Source organism: Notolepis coatsorum (genome assembly GCF_963971535.1).
Source record: "Notolepis coatsorum genome assembly, chromosome: 1".
Taxonomy (NCBI): domain Eukaryota; kingdom Metazoa; phylum Chordata; class Actinopteri; order Aulopiformes; family Paralepididae; genus Notolepis; species Notolepis coatsorum.
In genome coordinates, this window is record NC_140165.1 from 298,355,025 (window position 1) to 298,372,410 (window position 17,386).

The 17,386-nt window shown below is 44.8% G+C and overlaps 2 protein-coding genes across 2 annotated transcripts in view; one reads left to right on the plus strand and one right to left on the minus strand.

Annotated features, from left to right (window-relative positions):
- chrna10a (cholinergic receptor, nicotinic, alpha 10a) overlaps positions 1-17,386 on the minus strand; it is a gene marked incomplete at both ends in the record, with an annotated part of 116,654 nt that overhangs the window by 5,437 nt on the left and 93,831 nt on the right. The window contains one exon of the mRNA XM_084334019.1: positions 140-285. Within this exon, the coding sequence (XP_084190145.1) occupies positions 140-285 (146 nt within the window). The remainder of the gene's footprint in view (positions 1-139; positions 286-17,386) is intronic.
- Positions 2,864-16,199, plus strand: LOC311239582 (post-GPI attachment to proteins factor 2-like; the record flags this gene model as incomplete). Its single annotated transcript, XM_084327946.1, has 5 exons — positions 2,864-3,028; positions 3,127-3,376; positions 5,024-5,130; positions 14,601-14,709; positions 16,069-16,199. The coding sequence occupies 5 exons, from the start codon at positions 2,864-2,866 to the stop codon at positions 16,197-16,199; spliced, it is 762 nt and encodes a 253-aa protein (XP_084184072.1).

Genomic DNA, 17,386 nt, shown 5'->3' on the forward strand with positions numbered 1-17,386 from the left:
ACTGGGGTGCAGCCACAACCTAGACAATAATAGAATATTGAAATAATCATCAATGATCAAAGAAGACAAGTATTTGACAGACGACTTGGACAGGTGAATCCTTCAGTTTACTGTGGTTTATTTGTGAAAAGTGTTTTACCATGTCAATGATTTGAGACAGAGTAACCTGCAGGGTGACATTTAGGATGGTGTCTGTGTCCTCAACAGGCCTCAGTGCACTTGTGTAGTTAGTGAACAAGTCATTCAGGAGCTTCTTGGCGTACTTCCCATGGGCACCAGAGCAGGCTATACAGCAGGACAGACAGAGGAGAGAAACATTTCACATTCAAGCTCTCTGTTGGAACCTCTCAGGGAGATGTACATTCATCACGCATGCACTGCAAAAAAGATAATCTGATTAGGTCACAGTCTAATTTCAACCCAGTGGAATTTGTGAGTTCATTTCAAAAGCATTCTGTCTAATCACATTTTGAACTAAATGTGTGATATGGATGCAGCGGATGGCGGAGTGGGAGAGTATAAGAGAACACATGACAGATGGTGCACAGGGGGCGGTGAGGCAGATACCAGGCTAGATTGCCCTTCTAAAGCTCTAAGGATTATTCCTCTGCCATTATGGACCATCAGAGGCTGTGGCTTCCTCTGCTGACCCACGGTAGGCCATGTGTTGATTGAACTCTTATTAATCCATGGGACATATCAATATCAGAGTGAAAATAACGTAAACAACCTTGAGTGGACCAGAGGCCTTACATCTGGAGATCCAACACTGACAGCAGTGGCATTAGATCCCATATCCCTGTTAAACCGAAGGTCATTTCGTTGAAGTTGTGACGTTTCCTGTCATTTCTCCATTCTTTAGAATCAATTGAAGAAATTACAAAGCATGATAATTGCATATTTTATAAAAGATTCATTTGAAATCCTCTGAATATATATAATTGAGTTCACACTGCCACGGCGTCCATGTGGATTTGGCATTTGGGTGAGCCAGATGTTAACATGGTCGTGGTGCTGTTGCAATAAAGCCTTTGGAGAGAGATGCAAGGAAGGGACACAGGATTATAGTGATGCGCAATCCCTAAACAACTGACGAAAGGTCCCAGGATTCTGGGAAACAGCTGCTGGGGAGAATGATGACAATCTATCTGGATAGAAATATACAGTATAGCCCACAGTGTATATTACTTTAGAATAGTTTATGGAAAATAACAATAATAATATAACATAAAAGAATATAATAATACAATAAATAAATTCAATGAGGATTAATCCAACAAAATATCGATCCAACAAAATAATAGGCTATCTGTAATGTATCTAAATATTTCGTCTGGGTCCCCACTTGCATCATTGCAGACCTATATCATTGCAAGACATAATAGGCCTACACTTCCATTAACAATCTTACACTAAAAACTAAACCAATGCACGCACACGTGTTCTTCATTGCTATGATTCCCCCCCCCCCCCCCTTTAACATTTGTACAGAAGTATACAGATAAGGGTTATTTTAAATAAGTTATGCTATACATTCAGGAGGCTGGATAAGAAAGACAAGCAACAACCTACCTGAAAAAATACTGATGCATAGCACTAAACGAAATGAAGTCTGGATTCTCCATAGTTTCATCTTGCCAAAACAGGTTATCCTGACCATTTGAGCCGGTCTATGCGCCAATGAAGTTTCATCAACTTACTGTAGTAAACTAAAGATAAGGCCTGTATAGTAGCATAATGGGGAGGTCCAGTAGGATCCCAAGCGCGCTGTTTATGTTTGATAGCACGTAACGGGAGGCGGGGCAGTGGATGGACACATAGCCCCCACCCCGGCACGCACGTCAAACACATGGCTGTTGTCTATTTAATACATACATACACTATCTACACAATACTTGGCGGAGAAAACTAAACGAACTAATGTGTGTGTGTGTGTGTGGGGGGGGGGGGGTGATATGGAAGAAAAGTAGACATATTTTTGTCTTGCGTACATTAATTTGACAGTGCCCAGATTCAGTACCAAGGAGAGCTCCCGACATTTTGTGCAGGATCCAGTGACGGCGTTACGCCTATATATAGTCAATTGCTTTGTTTGCTTTTGCTGCAATATCTTATCTGCGTGATCGACTATTATTGTGCTTTAGTGTTGTGCGCGATTTGACTACATTAATCACCCATTCAGAGTGACCAATGCAAGCCGAATCACCTTCTCTTCCGGGTGGGCTAAATCAATGATGGTTTGGATCCTCCTCGTCCGCTCCAAACAAATTCCTATAGTCGTCGTCGACGTCGTTAGTCTCACAATACAGTACAGTACTATTATTATCATCATCGGGTTTTATTCCATTGGACGTTTTCTGGAAACTGAACATTTTGTTTAGCATAATACTGTACGCGGAGTGGATTGTGCCGAATGTTCGATGATTCATAGTAGTTTGTGTGTCCCGTTATAGTAGCCTTTCCATATGCATCTCTTGGTTACTGTACCTACTTACCTGCCATCATGCCATGAGTACTTAAGTGTAAACAGCATAATTATTGACTATAGGCAATTGCGTGTGCGAGCAAGGTGTTTACCCGCTATTTACACTACAGAGGTATGGTTCATGTTAATTTCACATTTATTCCATAACTTCACTTAATATTAAGAATTGATCTGCCCAGAATGATTTGCTATTCATAATCATACAAACTGTACACATAATACTAAAGGCGTTATTGCATGGATTTTTTTTCTAGGGACTAGTTCATTTACATGTAATTATAACTGCTCCTTTCAGTTTTGTAAGTAAAAATGCTCAATGAACACTTAATAATGTTGCAAATGATTTAAATAGAAAATATTTCAATCTTCCACTCTAGGATGCTGCAAGCTCCAAATACGTCGGGGCACGAGACCCTAATCCTGAGATTACCTTTCAGCACCTGCATCTTGGGCACAGTCAGCCTACCTCTGCTTGGTTTAACAACTTGTGTCTTCATATCCTCCGTTTTCCATTTGGAAGACTCCACTGGTACACATTGCCAGGTACTGTAACTTGCTTTTGGAAAATGTTAATTTTGAATAAAATGTATTGGTGGCCCAGCTGTCTCTAATCAATACTATATTATGATTTGAATTTATAGGTCCCTAATTATCTGCCGTCTATTAGTGCTTCGATTAGCCAGAGCCCTGAGTGCTACATCTGGAGGATCTGCATTGGACTGCACTCTGCACCACGATTCGTTGTAGCAATGATCTACTTTAACTTCTACAAGGAGCGCTTCGCCTCAAGGTTCCCAGAGAGGCTGCTCGGCTGCTTGAGTCTGATTTTTTCCATTTTTGAAAACCTGGGTCTCTTGCTCCTTACTTACGTGTCGTCCAACGAGACATACTGTGAGTGATCCAAAAATGTATTGTTTGAATCATTCATTATTATTCTTTTTTTCTTTTTAGGAGATTGGGTTAGATGCAAGTGGGTCTAATGTAGGCCTATAATAACAAATTGTGTGGTTCTTTCACAGTGTATAAAAGTGTATCTAAGACTACATTTGTTAAAATGGAGTAGAATAAATCTTTATCATCCCCAAGTGGCAATTTGTCCAGCAGCCAACAGGAGAGTTATAGGATTCAACACAACATACCATATGAGACACAAGAAACAATATATACTGTATAGTGCAGGGGTCAGCAACCTTAACCGATGGCACGCTAGAAAGTGTGTACGAGAGGAACCTTTTTGGAAATGTTGAAGTGTCCTCTCATCCCCATGCCGAGTTACCTCTTTCACAGCCATTGGCAGTTGCACAGCCTGTTATTCGTGGTAGGTTGACTGATATACCAGGGATATTTCAGGGTCAGAGCTAATCAGAAGGGTCAGTCTGTTGTTGTTTGCTGAACATTGAGTATTAAACGCCACTTTGAGACCAAACGTAAGACAACTTTAAAGGATGATGCATCTCATAAAGACGGCAGCATTCTTGTATAGCGCTCTTATATAATTATGAGAGGAAAATGTTCATTAAAATGATTGCTATATGGATGGAATATAATTACAGATCTGTTGGAGATTTACATTTTTATGTGGTGTCCTAATTAAACGTAATGTTAACCTTAACGTTGATATGGCACACTGGTTAACAAGAACATTTAAAAATGGCCCTTTGTATCAAAAAGGTTGCGGTCCCCTGATATAGTGCATCGTCATTAGTAGGCTATAGTAGTACCTGTAACAACCAACACTATTCTATCCATGATCTACCCATGCAGCAACTTTTCGTCTGACACACTGTTCCAAATGGATACATCATGTATCATGTATCATACATGGGATCACAAGTTAGATTTGTAAATTAAGTTAATCACAGGATTAACTGGATAAAATCAGTTCTTGAACCTATTTGTTTTATATACAGGCATTCTGTATGAGTCTATTGGTTTTATATATAGACATTCTGTATCTGAGTCTATTGGTTTTATATATAGACATTCTGTATCTGAGTCTATTGGTTTTATAGGCATTCTGTATCTGAATCTATTGGTTTTATACATGTCTATAGGCATTCTGTATCTGAATCTATTGGTTTTATACATGTCTATAGGCATTCTGTATCTGAATCTATTGGTTTTATACATGTCTATAGGCATTCTGTATCTGAATCTATTGGTTTTATACATTGTGTATAGGCATTCTGTATCTGAATCTATTGGTTTTATACATGTATATAGGCATTCTGTATGAGTAATAATGAGTCTATTTATTTTATATTCAGATGGAAGCTGTACATTTACTCTTACAGATTCAGATATATACTGTGCTAAATTCAAACGACATCAAACTAAATTATGTAATAATCTGTGGAAATGTTTTTATCAAAGTACCCCACACTCATGTGCGTGCAAACACACACACGCACGCACGCACGCACACACACACACACACACACACCATCATCAGTACATTTCAGCTAAATGCATTTACAAAGTCACATCTCTGTCTAAAGTAATGTTTCTGCTTTCTCTTTATGTCCATTTACCCCTTAGTTGTCCATAAGGAAGGTTTTGTCCTGTTCATTATCAGTTCCATTATTTACATGTCCATTACCTGCCGGCTATGGAATGCCATCAAGAAGTACTCGTTAAATCCTGAGGTAAGAAAGTCCCTCTTTCCCCTTTTCACCATTCAGACTGAAATCTCTTAAATCTCGGAAAGGTCATATTGTAGAACTGCTCCATAGAAGGACCTTGATTTGACCAAAAGTATGTACTGCGTTAAGAGCCTGTATCTTTAGTATTAAAACAATTCCCTTTGCTAAGACCAGTTTTTATTATTCTATTTGATGTTACTGTTACTATTTGATGTTCCTCTGTGTACCAGAGGAAAATCATCCATCATACAAAACCTGCCATTCTTTGCCATTCAGAGCCACCTCAAGGTGGCACTGTTGTGCTAAGTAAGTGCAATATTGAACTGGGATGTGTATTGTATCGAAGGTTATCATATAACCCTAGTTATTATGCATTATTCTTCAATAACAAAATAACTTCAATTAGAGCCAGCATTAGTCCTGATACAAACATGGACACCATCAGCAAACCCTGCGAAAAAGTAACCATAGGAAAATTTGCTTGTATTACATCAACTGAGCTTTACAAAACTGTCATGGAATGTAACTCCTCCACTTCCTGTATTGACCCTATACCCACAGCATTTTTAAGCGAATATTCGAGAGTATTGCAAGTCATGTCCTAAATATTATAAATACATCGCTTCTGACAGGTATTTTCCCAGACGCATTCAAAACAGCTGTCGTAAGACCCTTACTAAAGAAACCCAAACTAGACAGTAATGTATTAACCAACTATAGGCCAATATCCAACCTCCCATTCATCAGCAAGATACTTGAAAAAATTGTCTCAATACAAAAAAACTCCTTTCTCAAAGAAAACAACATCATTGTAAGGTTTGGTTCTTTCCCCACCACGGGCTTCTTGAAGTACTGTGATGATTGGTCCGCTGCTCTCCCACTCGCTCTGTTCCTTTAAGTTTTCTGTTAATCATTGCATTCCCCTATTCACACGCTTCTTCCCATAGACGTCGTTGATTGGTGCTCCCCCAACCACACGCTTGTCAATCACATCCCTCAGCTGTCACTGCTTGTCAATTAAGCATTCCCTGATTATTTATACCCCGTTTCCCCATTCAAGTTTTGTTGGATCGTTTTGATATTTCAGTTGCATTCGCCGTTCCTGCTGCCTGCTGTTGTTTCCCTGTGCTTTGCCTCCAGGATATTCAAGAAGCATTCCTCTTGGACACCCTTTCCCCGAGGCGACGCGCTCGCTCCATTCTGTTCCAACGCTCTTTACGCACAACGCCTGGGTGAGTTTTTATGACTGTCTTTGATCCAATTCCGTTTTTCGTGTGTTTATATAACACTGAAGATTTCCAGCTTTTTATCAGACAGTCACTCACCCAGCGTTTAGCCTTTTTTGGATTGTTTCATTGGGATAATATTTTGGCCTAACATCTCCCACTGTGTGTTTACACACCGAAGATATTATCACATTGGATTTGTATTTTGGGACTTCGCTCACAGTGTTTATTTTGCACCGAAGATATCTATCACTTGGGATTGTGTTTGGAACGTTACTCACAGTGTGTATTTACACCGAAGATTCAGTCACTTGGATAACTCTGTTTTCGGGTACAAGTCACCTCTCCTGTTCACCTGCTCTGTTCCACCTGCACTCTGAGTTAACTCGCTCCCTCTCTCTCTCTCGGTCCCGCAACCACCTCGGAGATTCTGCCGAGAGAAGTCTGCAGAGCGGCTCTGACGTCAGCGTCTGCTTCCCCTGACTACCATCCCGGGAGAAGCTGCAGAGCAGCAACATTCATCCTTGCTTGTATTCCAGTCTTTGTTTGAACTCTTCCAAGTCTGTGCTGTTTATTTAGTCTTAATAAACAAGCCCTTGTTTTTGGCAACTCTGAATCCTACTCTCTTGTGTCGTTGCGTTTGGGGTCGGTGTCAAACCATAACATTACGATCCAACCAATATGACGACCCCAGCCGACACCGAGAGAGTCGTCACCTTGGGCATCGAGGGGGTGGTAAGGCGTGCCCTACGCTTCCATCGCGCTCCAGGCAATGTACCGGTTCATCGTCTCTTTGTCCCCAACTCAGTCCGGTCCCGGGTCCTCCAGTGGGGCCATACCAGCCGGTTCGCCTGCCACCCGGGCGTTCATCGCACGTTCTCCTTCCTGGCTCGTCGATTCTGGTGGCCCACCATGAGGAGCGACGTCAAGGAGTTCGTACTGGCCTGCGCGGTCTGCGCCCGCAAGAGAGTCAGCACAGCAGCGGCAGTCCAGTTAGAGTCAGCCAGGGAACACAGCCTACAGCTAGATGCGGCTGCGGCAGCTGTACTGGAACTCAGGGAGCAGGTCCAGCTTATTCAAGGGTCCCTGGCCGCTCTGGCAGGACAACAATCTGGTATTCTCGTTCAGCTTCACACGCTGTGCGACACCGTTAACGCTTTATTTCCCTCACTTCCTTCAGGAGCATTCCCCGCAGCCCCAGCAGTTCCCACGCTTCCCGATCCCGCACCTCGGGGACCCCGTCTCTCCGTCCCACGGCTGTTCGACGGTAATCCCGAGGAGTGTGCCACATTCATCATGCAATGTGAGTTGGTGTTCCGTCATCAACCAAGTCGATTCACTTCTAGAGGGGCCCAAGTGGCCTATATGACAAACTTGCTTTCAGGCCGGGCTGCCCAGTGGGTCACTTCCTCCTGGGCAATGGATGCAGATTTTGTTTTCTCCTATCCAGACTTCGTGGCTGAGCTCCGCAGGGTGTTCCACCATCCAGCCCGTGGTCTGGACCCTGGAGCCCGGTTGGGTACCTTCCGACAGGGGAGCGGCGGGGTAACAGACTACGTCCTGGAGTTTCGACTGGCGGCGGTGGAGAGTGGTTGGAGCGACCCAGCACTTCGCCTAACCTTCATGAGGGGGCTCAGTGACGCAGTCAAGGACCAGCTCGCGACCCGGGAGGAGCCTAAATCCCTCGAGGACCTGTTCAGCCTCGCCATTCGCATCGACGGACGCCTCCAGGAGAGAAGACGTGAGAGAACCCGACGGGAACCCCCAGACGTACCCCCGGAGGACCACGACCTCGAGGAGGATTTCAGTACCCCAGACGTACCCCCCGAGGACCACGACCTCGAGGAGGTTTTCAGTACCCCAGACGTACCCCCCGAGTACCACGACCTCGAGGGGGTTTTCAGGGAGTCCAGGGCTCAGGTCTTTCCGCCTCGCCGGCCTTACGACTGTGCCATCGACCTCCGCTCAGGGGCTTCCTTTCCCGGCGGCCGCCTCTACAGTGCTGACCGCCCTGCCCCCTCCGTGACTGGTGGGTTTGTTCCCTCCCGAGCCGTGACCGAGGAGGAACCCATGCAGCTGGGACGCAACCGCCTTAGCCCGGCCGAACGGGAGTCCAGGCTCTTCTCCGGCCGTTGCCTCTACTGTGGCCGGGATGGACACCGTGTCTCCAATTGCCGTGCCCGGCCAAGAGGACCAGGCTCGCCGGGACCCCGGGAGATCCTGGTGAGCCGTCTTTCCTGTTCCCCCACCCGTGCACCACCCAACCGTCTGGCGGACGTCACCCTAGCCTGGGCGGACCAGCGGGCGACGGTGGGTGCACTCATGGACTCTGGTGCTGATGGGAGTTTCATGGACGTTGGGTTTGCCACCCGGGCCAACATTCCACTTGAGGACCTCGAGAGGCCCTTGGAGGTCTTTGCAATGGGTCATCGCCGCCTGGCTGACGTCACTCAACGCACCTGTCCAGTCCTTCTCACCGTTGCTGGTGACCACGTTGAGAGGCTCCAGTTTTTCGTCACCAGCTCTCCTCTTGTCCCTGTGGTCCTGGGCAGGCCCTGGCTCGCGCTGCACGAGCCCCACATCGCCTGGTCCTCCGGTACCATCAAGGGGTGGAGCCCCTCCTGTCGTGCCCGGTGTCTTCGGGTGCCGTCCAGCCCCCTCACCGGGTCCCAGTCCCCGTCTCCGGCCTCCCTCGCCGGTCCTCTGTCCCCGTGCCCGGCCTCCGCTGTCGGGCCCCAGTCCCCGTCTCCGGCCTCCCTCGCCGGTTCTCTGTCCCTGTGCCCGCCCTCCGCTGTCGGGCCCCAGTCCCCGTGCCCGGCCTCCGCTGTCGGGTCCCAGTCCCCGTGCCCAGCCTCCGCTGTCGGGTCCCAGTCCCCGTCTCCGGCCTCCCTCGCCGGTCCCCTGTCCACGTCTCCGGTCCCCCTCTCCGAGCCTCTGTCTTTGTCCCCCTCTCCAGTGCCCCTGATCGCCGGCTTCCTTGGGTCCCGTCCGGGCAGGCCGGGGCCGAGTGGGTCGCCGGGTGGCTCCCGTGGAGGGGAGGGTACTGTAAGGTTTGGTTCTTTCCCCACCACGGGCTTCTTGAAGTACTGTGATGATTGGTCCGCTGCTCTCCCACTCGCTCTGTTCCTTTAAGTTTTCTGTTAATCATTGCATTCCCCTATTCACACGCTTCTTCCCATAGACGTCGTTGATTGGTGCTCCCCCAACCACACGCTTGTCAATCACATCCCTCAGCTGTCACTGCTTGTCAATTAAGCATTCCCTGATTATTTATACCCCGTTTCCCCATTCAAGTTTTGTTGGATCGTTTTGATATTTCAGTTGCATTCGCCGTTCCTGCTGCCTGCTGTTGTTTCCCTGTGCTTTGCCTCCAGGATATTCAAGAAGCATTCCTCTTGGACACCCTTTCCCCGAGGCGACGCGCTCGCTCCATTCTGTTCCAACGCTCTTTACGCACAACGCCTGGGTGAGTTTTTATGACTGTCTTTGATCCAATTCCGTTTTTCGTGTGTTTATATAACACTGAAGATTTCCAGCTTTTTATCAGACAGTCACTCACCCAGCGTTTAGCCTTTTTTGGATTGTTTCATTGGGATAATATTTTGGCCTAACATCTCCCACTGTGTGTTTACACACCGAAGATATTATCACATTGGATTTGTATTTTGGGACTTCGCTCACAGTGTTTATTTTGCACCGAAGATATCTATCACTTGGGATTGTGTTTGGAACGTTACTCACAGTGTGTATTTACACCGAAGATTCAGTCACTTGGATAACTCTGTTTTCGGGTACAAGTCACCTCTCCTGTTCCCCTGCTCTGTTCCACCTGCACTCTGAGTTAACTCGCTCCCTCTCTCTCTCTCGGTCCCGCAACCACCTCGGAGATTCTGCCGAGAGAAGTCTGCAGAGCGGCTCTGACGTCAGCGTCTGCTTCCCCTGACTACCATCCCGGGAGAAGCTGCAGAGCAGCAACATTCATCCTTGCTTGTATTCCAGTCTTTGTTTGAACTCTTCCAAGTCTGTGCTGTTTATTTAGTCTTAATAAACAAGCCCTTGTTTTTGGCAACTCTGAATCCTACTCTCTTGTGTCGTTGCGTTTGGGGTCGGTGTCAAACCATAACAATCATGGAGGAATTTCAATCAGGCTTCAGAACGCACCATAGCACTGAAACTGCTCTTGCAAAAATAATTAGTGACCTCAGAATAAACTCTGATGCAAACAAAGTCTCAATTCTCGTCCTATTAGATCTAAGGGCAGCGTTTGACACGATCGACCATGATATCCTAATAAATCGTCTAGAAAAGTTAGTTGGTCTTTCTGACTATGTATTAAACTGGTTCAGAACATATCAAAGGGAGAAAATATTACATCAGGCTTGGAGATCATTCTTCTCAGAAACATGACATATACTACGGAGTTCCACAGGGGAGCTGCCTTGGTCCATTATTATTCTCACTATACATGCTGCCACTCGGAGACATCATTAGAAAACACAATGTATGTTTCCATAGTTATGCAGATGACACACAATTGTACTGTACATCTCTGCTGAACCAAATGATCACACAGCTATAAACTCCATTTCCACCTGTCTCTTAGCAATAAACAAATGGATGACGAACAACTTCCTAAAATTAAATGAGGGCAAAACTGAAATCCTAGTCGGTCCTATAACAAAAAGAGAAATGTTACAGAGCAATATGGGGCAACTTACTCCTTGGATCAAACCCAAAGTTACAAGTCTTTAAAATTAAGCATTACATCACACGCAGGAGTGGTTTGTGACCAATAAACCATGCCTAGGGGTGGTTGTTAGGCCCGAGGCGCAGCCGAGGGTCGTTAGACCCCCCTAGGCATGGTTTATTGGTCACAAATCACGACTGCACGTGGTGTAAAGCTTTTATACAACTGCCAGATTCATCCAACCTTATTTCTATACAATAAACACACATTAATCGAAGATTTATTGAAAAAACCATCCGCCAGAAAAAGTAGTTCCCACAACTCCATGTGGAAGCAGCTTGAAGTGCATCCAACCAAACTAACACATCCAACTGTGTATTATTGGAATGATTGAGAGAAGTTGCCTCATGTGGAAGCAGCTTGAAGTGCATCCAACCAACTAACACATCCAACTGTGTATTATTGGAATGATTGATTGAAAATTGTATTACCAGATGCAGAATATAAAGTAGGTAAAACAAATTAAAACGTTTTCTTTGCCCTATAGGAAAAAAACGTTTTCTTTGCCCTATTTTTTTATTTATTTCTTTTAGCCTAAACTTAACCAGTTGGAAACCAGGGGTACAGTAATAAAATTAGCAATCAACCAATCAATCAATTCAATAGACCATGCTCACTTAAAACAGCGCTGCTTCTCTCTCAGTCTGACTCCCCCGCTGTTGCAGACAGGAGTGTGTGTGTGTGTGTGTGTCACAGTGTGTGTGTGCGTGTGTGTGTGTATGTGTGTGTGTGTGTGTGTGTGTGTGTGTGTGTGTGTGTGTGTGTGTGTATGTGTGTGTGTGTGTTTGTGGGTACGCCAGCGTCGGGAGAACGCTGCAGTCAGTAGAAAGTAGGAAGGAAGAAATTTAAATCAATCAATTAATCTATCAATCAATCCGCGATTTTTCTTTTGTTCTAGATTGAGTCAAGACCCATCAATTACATCATCCAACATTGTTTAAAGGACTAACACATTCCCCTTGACAGAATCGCTTCATATTTAGTCGTTATGGTGCTTTCAACATAACCATTTGTTGTCCGCGATCTTGTTTTCTCCCGGAGTGAGCCGGGGAGGATTATGTGATTCGGTTGTGGGCGGGTCCTGAGCCCAGGACCGTGGATTGTTGCCAATAAAGACGTGTGAATGGCCAATCAGAATCGAGAAATTTGCATGCCGTTGTATAAAACTAATCAAACCATAGGTGGCCTGTTGGGATGTTAGATCCTAATGTGAAAAACTGTGCACTTTATGTGCTCATTTTATGCCTGTCTTTTTTCTGTTGTGAAGCACTTTGAGCTGCAGTTTCTGTATGAAAGGTGCTATACAAATAAAGTTTATTATTATTATTATTATTATTATTATTATTATTATTATTATTATTATTATTATTATTATTATTATTATTATTATTATTATTATTATTATTATTATTACTGGCAAGCGTCTTGCTTCGCCTTCTGAACAGCTCGTTCATACCTAAATGTATACATTGAAAGTATTTCTCATGCACCTTACATCTACCCAGCCACGCCCACTCCTGGCGTCGCTGTGCTCCTCCTCCCGACTCTGAACTTCATTCGAAAGACAGTCAGGGGTCCTCAGGGCGCAAAGCAGGACTCTTGCCAGTACTCATATAACTAGGGTTATAGGATAACCTTTGTTATATTTCGATACTGGCTACGTGTCCTGCTTTGCCTTCTGGACAAGTGGGCCGAGCAAGGCCGATAAGTGTACCCGCTGAGGTCCCCTTTATGACCACCAGAACAACGGGGAGGGTCCTGGCCCTCACACTCGTCCTAGTGAGGAGCGGAGGGATAGAACACCGACTATACAAAAAAAGGGTGCAGTACCCAAAAAACGCACAAGGTGAGTAGGCCGTGTAAAAAAGGCCTGCGTCTACCTCACCACGCATTCCGCCCGTTACCTAGGAGCGGGATGCAGAGGAGGTCCCAGCCCCATGGACCGCACGAGCAACAGGGCTCTCTGTCGGGTCCATGAGCTAGAACCCGACCAAAGGGACCTGGTGAGGACAACGAGGCTGTAGCATACGTGTCCTCCCCAGGTGTTGTTTGCGACACCACCTCCCCTTCGTCAGGACCACCAAGTTCCATGTTCTAACGAATCGTTGACTGGTAGGTGGGGGTTCAGGATGAGTCCTGAGTCTGACGCAGCCGCGCCCTCTATAACTGGTGTACCAGGCGTGGGGGGGGGCTTTAAGAGGATTGCTCCTTTAACCCAGTCTGACAGGTTCCTTAGCGAGAGCATGGCTTGACTGTGCCTGGAGGACCATGAACCACACAGGGGCGCTTAGAGGGGCTGCTAAAAAACAGTACCTCTTGGGGCACCCTCGTGGCGCACCGCATAGTGCCTCGCACACCCACGCGGCCGTCCCGGGGTTCGCCTCCTGCTCCCGGGGGATGATTTGTCGCATGTCTTCCCCACCTCTTCTCCCGTTCACCCTCTCCGGTCTCATGTCTGACCATGAAAAAGCTGGAGAAAAAAAAACTACCTCGATGGCCCACCCGTCGGACTGCGTCTCTCTTTCTCCAGTTGCATCTCGTGGCGTCGGGGTCTGTTAGGCCCGACACGCCGGCGAGGAATTGGATGGCTGAACTCCGCGGGGACACCAGGGCCGGTGGTCCTCCTCACATGAGAGGGGCCCGCTACGGCCTCCGGGCGGCTCAAACTCCCCACGGCACGCAGCGAGGCCTCACCTGCCATGGCAGCTGGTCCAGGGAGCCCCTGCGATGAGCGGTGGAAGCCAAGCGATGGAAGCGCTGGTGGCGTTGCCATCTCCAAACAAAAATCACACTAATAACTATCTCTAACTCTCAGACTGCAATGCGCGTATGAGCAACACTTTCGAATGAAAGAATGAGGGAGGAGGAGCACAGCCACGCCACAGGGTTATATACGTAGCCAGGAGTGGCCGTGGCTGGGTAGATGAGAAATACTTTCAATACATTTAGGTATGAACGAGCTGTTCAGAAGGCGAAGCAGGACGCGTAGCCAGTATCGAAATATAACGACTCTACAGCACTAAGTGACTACAACAATCTTCCTCATCCTGGCCCACTGTTTGTTGTGTATTCTCGGAAAGGTTTTCTTGAGACACATATTGCCAAGTCGTGTCTCTTATAAATAGTGGAAGGATGTGGTCGATTGCAAGGCCTACGTCAGACGGTGTACTTCCTCAGTGTTGCTGCCTCGTCATGTTTTATTTTCCATCGTGTTTCTCAGAAATAACTTTTGTTGATGACCCTCCATATAATGTGAGCTATTACTCACAAATGCAATGCATTTTATAATTGCTGAACGAAATTAAACAATGTCAATGAAAAGGAAATTGCTAAGAAATACTCAAATGTACCACTTATTATGTAGATAAGAATAAAAGAGAGAAAAAAAGATTTCCATCTCATTTTTTATACTAACTTCATCAGATTTGAGTGATGAAATGAATACTAATCCAGTCATAATTGATTACCAATAACACCACCCCCCTCCCTCCCTCTCTCAGGACTTTATGTCTTACCGGTGGAAAGTACGTGTCCTACTCCTCAACATATCCTTCTGCGCTTTGGCTGCATATTTTTTTGTGAAACACAACTTGTACTGTGAACCAGGGAGTGAGTATAACATCACTGTATTTTCAATTGTCAATCTCTTTATTGTTAAACAGGGAATATCACTTAATTTAGGAATTCACGTTATTTGTATGGCTTAAAATACTAATAATAATAATTCATGAACATAACCCAATGACTTGGGAAAGCTAGAGGACCAAGCTTATCGGTGATGCTTTATTGACGTGGAGCAACTCCAGAGACCATGAGTGGAGGATTTACCTTGTGGCCGTAATATAATGCTTGTCTGAACCTCTACAGTGCTAAAAGCTAAAGAGCTTAAAAATAGCCACTAAAAGCTTCTTTATCATAATAGTGCTCTTGGTTTTGAAGCAGGAAATGTACCCGTATCCACTGACATCTTTCAGAGTAATGCCAAAGTCACTTTGTCCATCTTTTTTTAGTATCACACTAATCAACAGGGGTGTAAAGTACTTATGTAATTGTACTTCGTTACAATACTTAAGTACTGTTTTGGGGGATTTGTGCTTTACCCAAGTATTATTAGGTTTGTATACTTGTACTTTTACTCAATTACATTTCAGATAAAAAAAAACATACTTTTTACTCCTTACATTTAAAATGCAGACCTACAAAGTACAAAGTACAAATCTCGCAGGTCCAACCATTTTAATTAGTATATTTGTTTCTCTGGCCAAACTAACGTTAACGTTATTAATCCTGCGGCCGCTCTTTATTTAAAAACAGCCAATCAAATCCCCATCAATGGAAAATTAACCCGCCCATACCCATGCTGATTGGTCCTTGTGCAAGACTAGAAAGCGGGGATCTTTGATGCTATCAGAAGAATAGACAGTCAGAAAAAAAGTTTTTACTTTGACTTTTTAGTACTTAGGTACATTTAAAAGTAGAACCTTTTTTACTTTTACTCAAGTGTGTTTTTAGCCAGATACTTTTACTTGAGTACGATTTTGAAACAGTACCCATACTTTCAATTAAGTATAATTTCTGGGTACTTTTTACACCCCTGCTAATCAACAATGGATGCCTTCGATTACTGATTATGAATAATTATGAAAACAGCATTTTTTATGCGATCGTAAACAGGGTCACTTGCCTGGGACAAAATCCCAGTACATCAATGCTCAGTAGAAACCGTCTCCAGTAGAAACCAGAATTAGTTTGGACCAGTTTGTTTCACATTTACTCTTACTAGCTATGCTGCTGGCCTTTAGTAGTCACACTGTCTTTATTTATTATACTACAACTTTGTGCATACGTCTGATTAGCACTACACTCAGTAGTACTAATAGAAAACCTTTAGAAGACACTCAGTAGAAGACGTAGAAAACCTTTGCTGAGGTACTCATTACACTCTTTTCTCTCATTTACCTTCCACAGGTTATACATTTTTTGCCCTGTTTGAATATTTAGTGGTATTTTCCAACATGGCCTTCCACCTAACAGCATTGTGGGACTTTAAGAGCAGAGAGGTCATGGTAATTTCACCCTCTGAGGATAAAGACTTCTGACTGGAGATAAGAAGGGAACAGGAGACGAAAAGGAGAGCAAAGAGTTTGTTTTCTTTGTACTGTATATTTCCATGATGACACCGGGTCTTTGAAAGCACACTCAGGTGTGTATGTATGACAGTCGACAAAAGTGTGAAACGCATGTTTACTTTGATTTTTGTACGTGCACTTGGTGCAATTTTAATTTGATCAAACGGTTAGTTATTAGTGGGAAAATAAACTACATTTTAAGTGAGATGTTTTTCAGCCAAAAGCAGAAAAAGACAGGACATTTGCGTTTCTACCCCAACGTCAAACTTCAGCTCTGTAAGACTTTCCATCAATCATCTTGTGAAATCTGACCGGCCGCCACAGTCTTGTAGCGATGGTCATCTATTGTACTTAAGAATATAATGGTCTGATTTGCCAGTTTCATGGATGTGCTACCATTACAAACTAGAAAGAAAGAGACTTCTTAGTGTATATGGCATGGCAGATTAAGTTTGAAGATTATGCAGCAATACATAAAACTAAAGATATGGTGTGTGTATATATTACATTATAATTGGCCTGCTATAGTCTTAAGTATTCCTGAATGGGTTCACCGCGACCTTGGGGGGGGGGGGGGGGGGGGGGCAGAACGTTTAGAAGCCTGGGGATGTGCATCCTTTGTATTACTATAGGGGAGCTCACAAGAGACCACGCTCTAGGGCAGTAGAGACCACGCTCTAGGGCAGTAGACAATCCGATACTTAGAAATTCTATCAAGATTTGGCAAGGAAATTATAAAATGTAGTAGACATTAGAAAAAATACATTTTCATATTTAACTCCTCTTATCAACAATAGGGACTTCCCTGCAGGCATTACAAGTGCTATTTTTCATTCTTGGCATGATATATGTATCAGAGTGATGAGAGATTTGTTTGATGATAAAGCTTGGTCCTTGGTCAGAATTACAGTTGAAGTTCCACAGAAAGTTTCTTTGCTCGCCATTTTATTAATACAGATACGACGTTGCCTCAGGACAGATTACCACCCACGACTTCCCTCCCCCTAACTCAGCCAAACGGGTTAGTATGACGACCGGCCCAAGCCGCACGGCAATGCTGACTCCGGGAGTCGAGACCGCAGCCTCTTGCGTTGGTGACGAGCGCAATCTCCGCTACGCCACCCAACCGCCCCTTTACGGCCTATTCTGAGCAATAG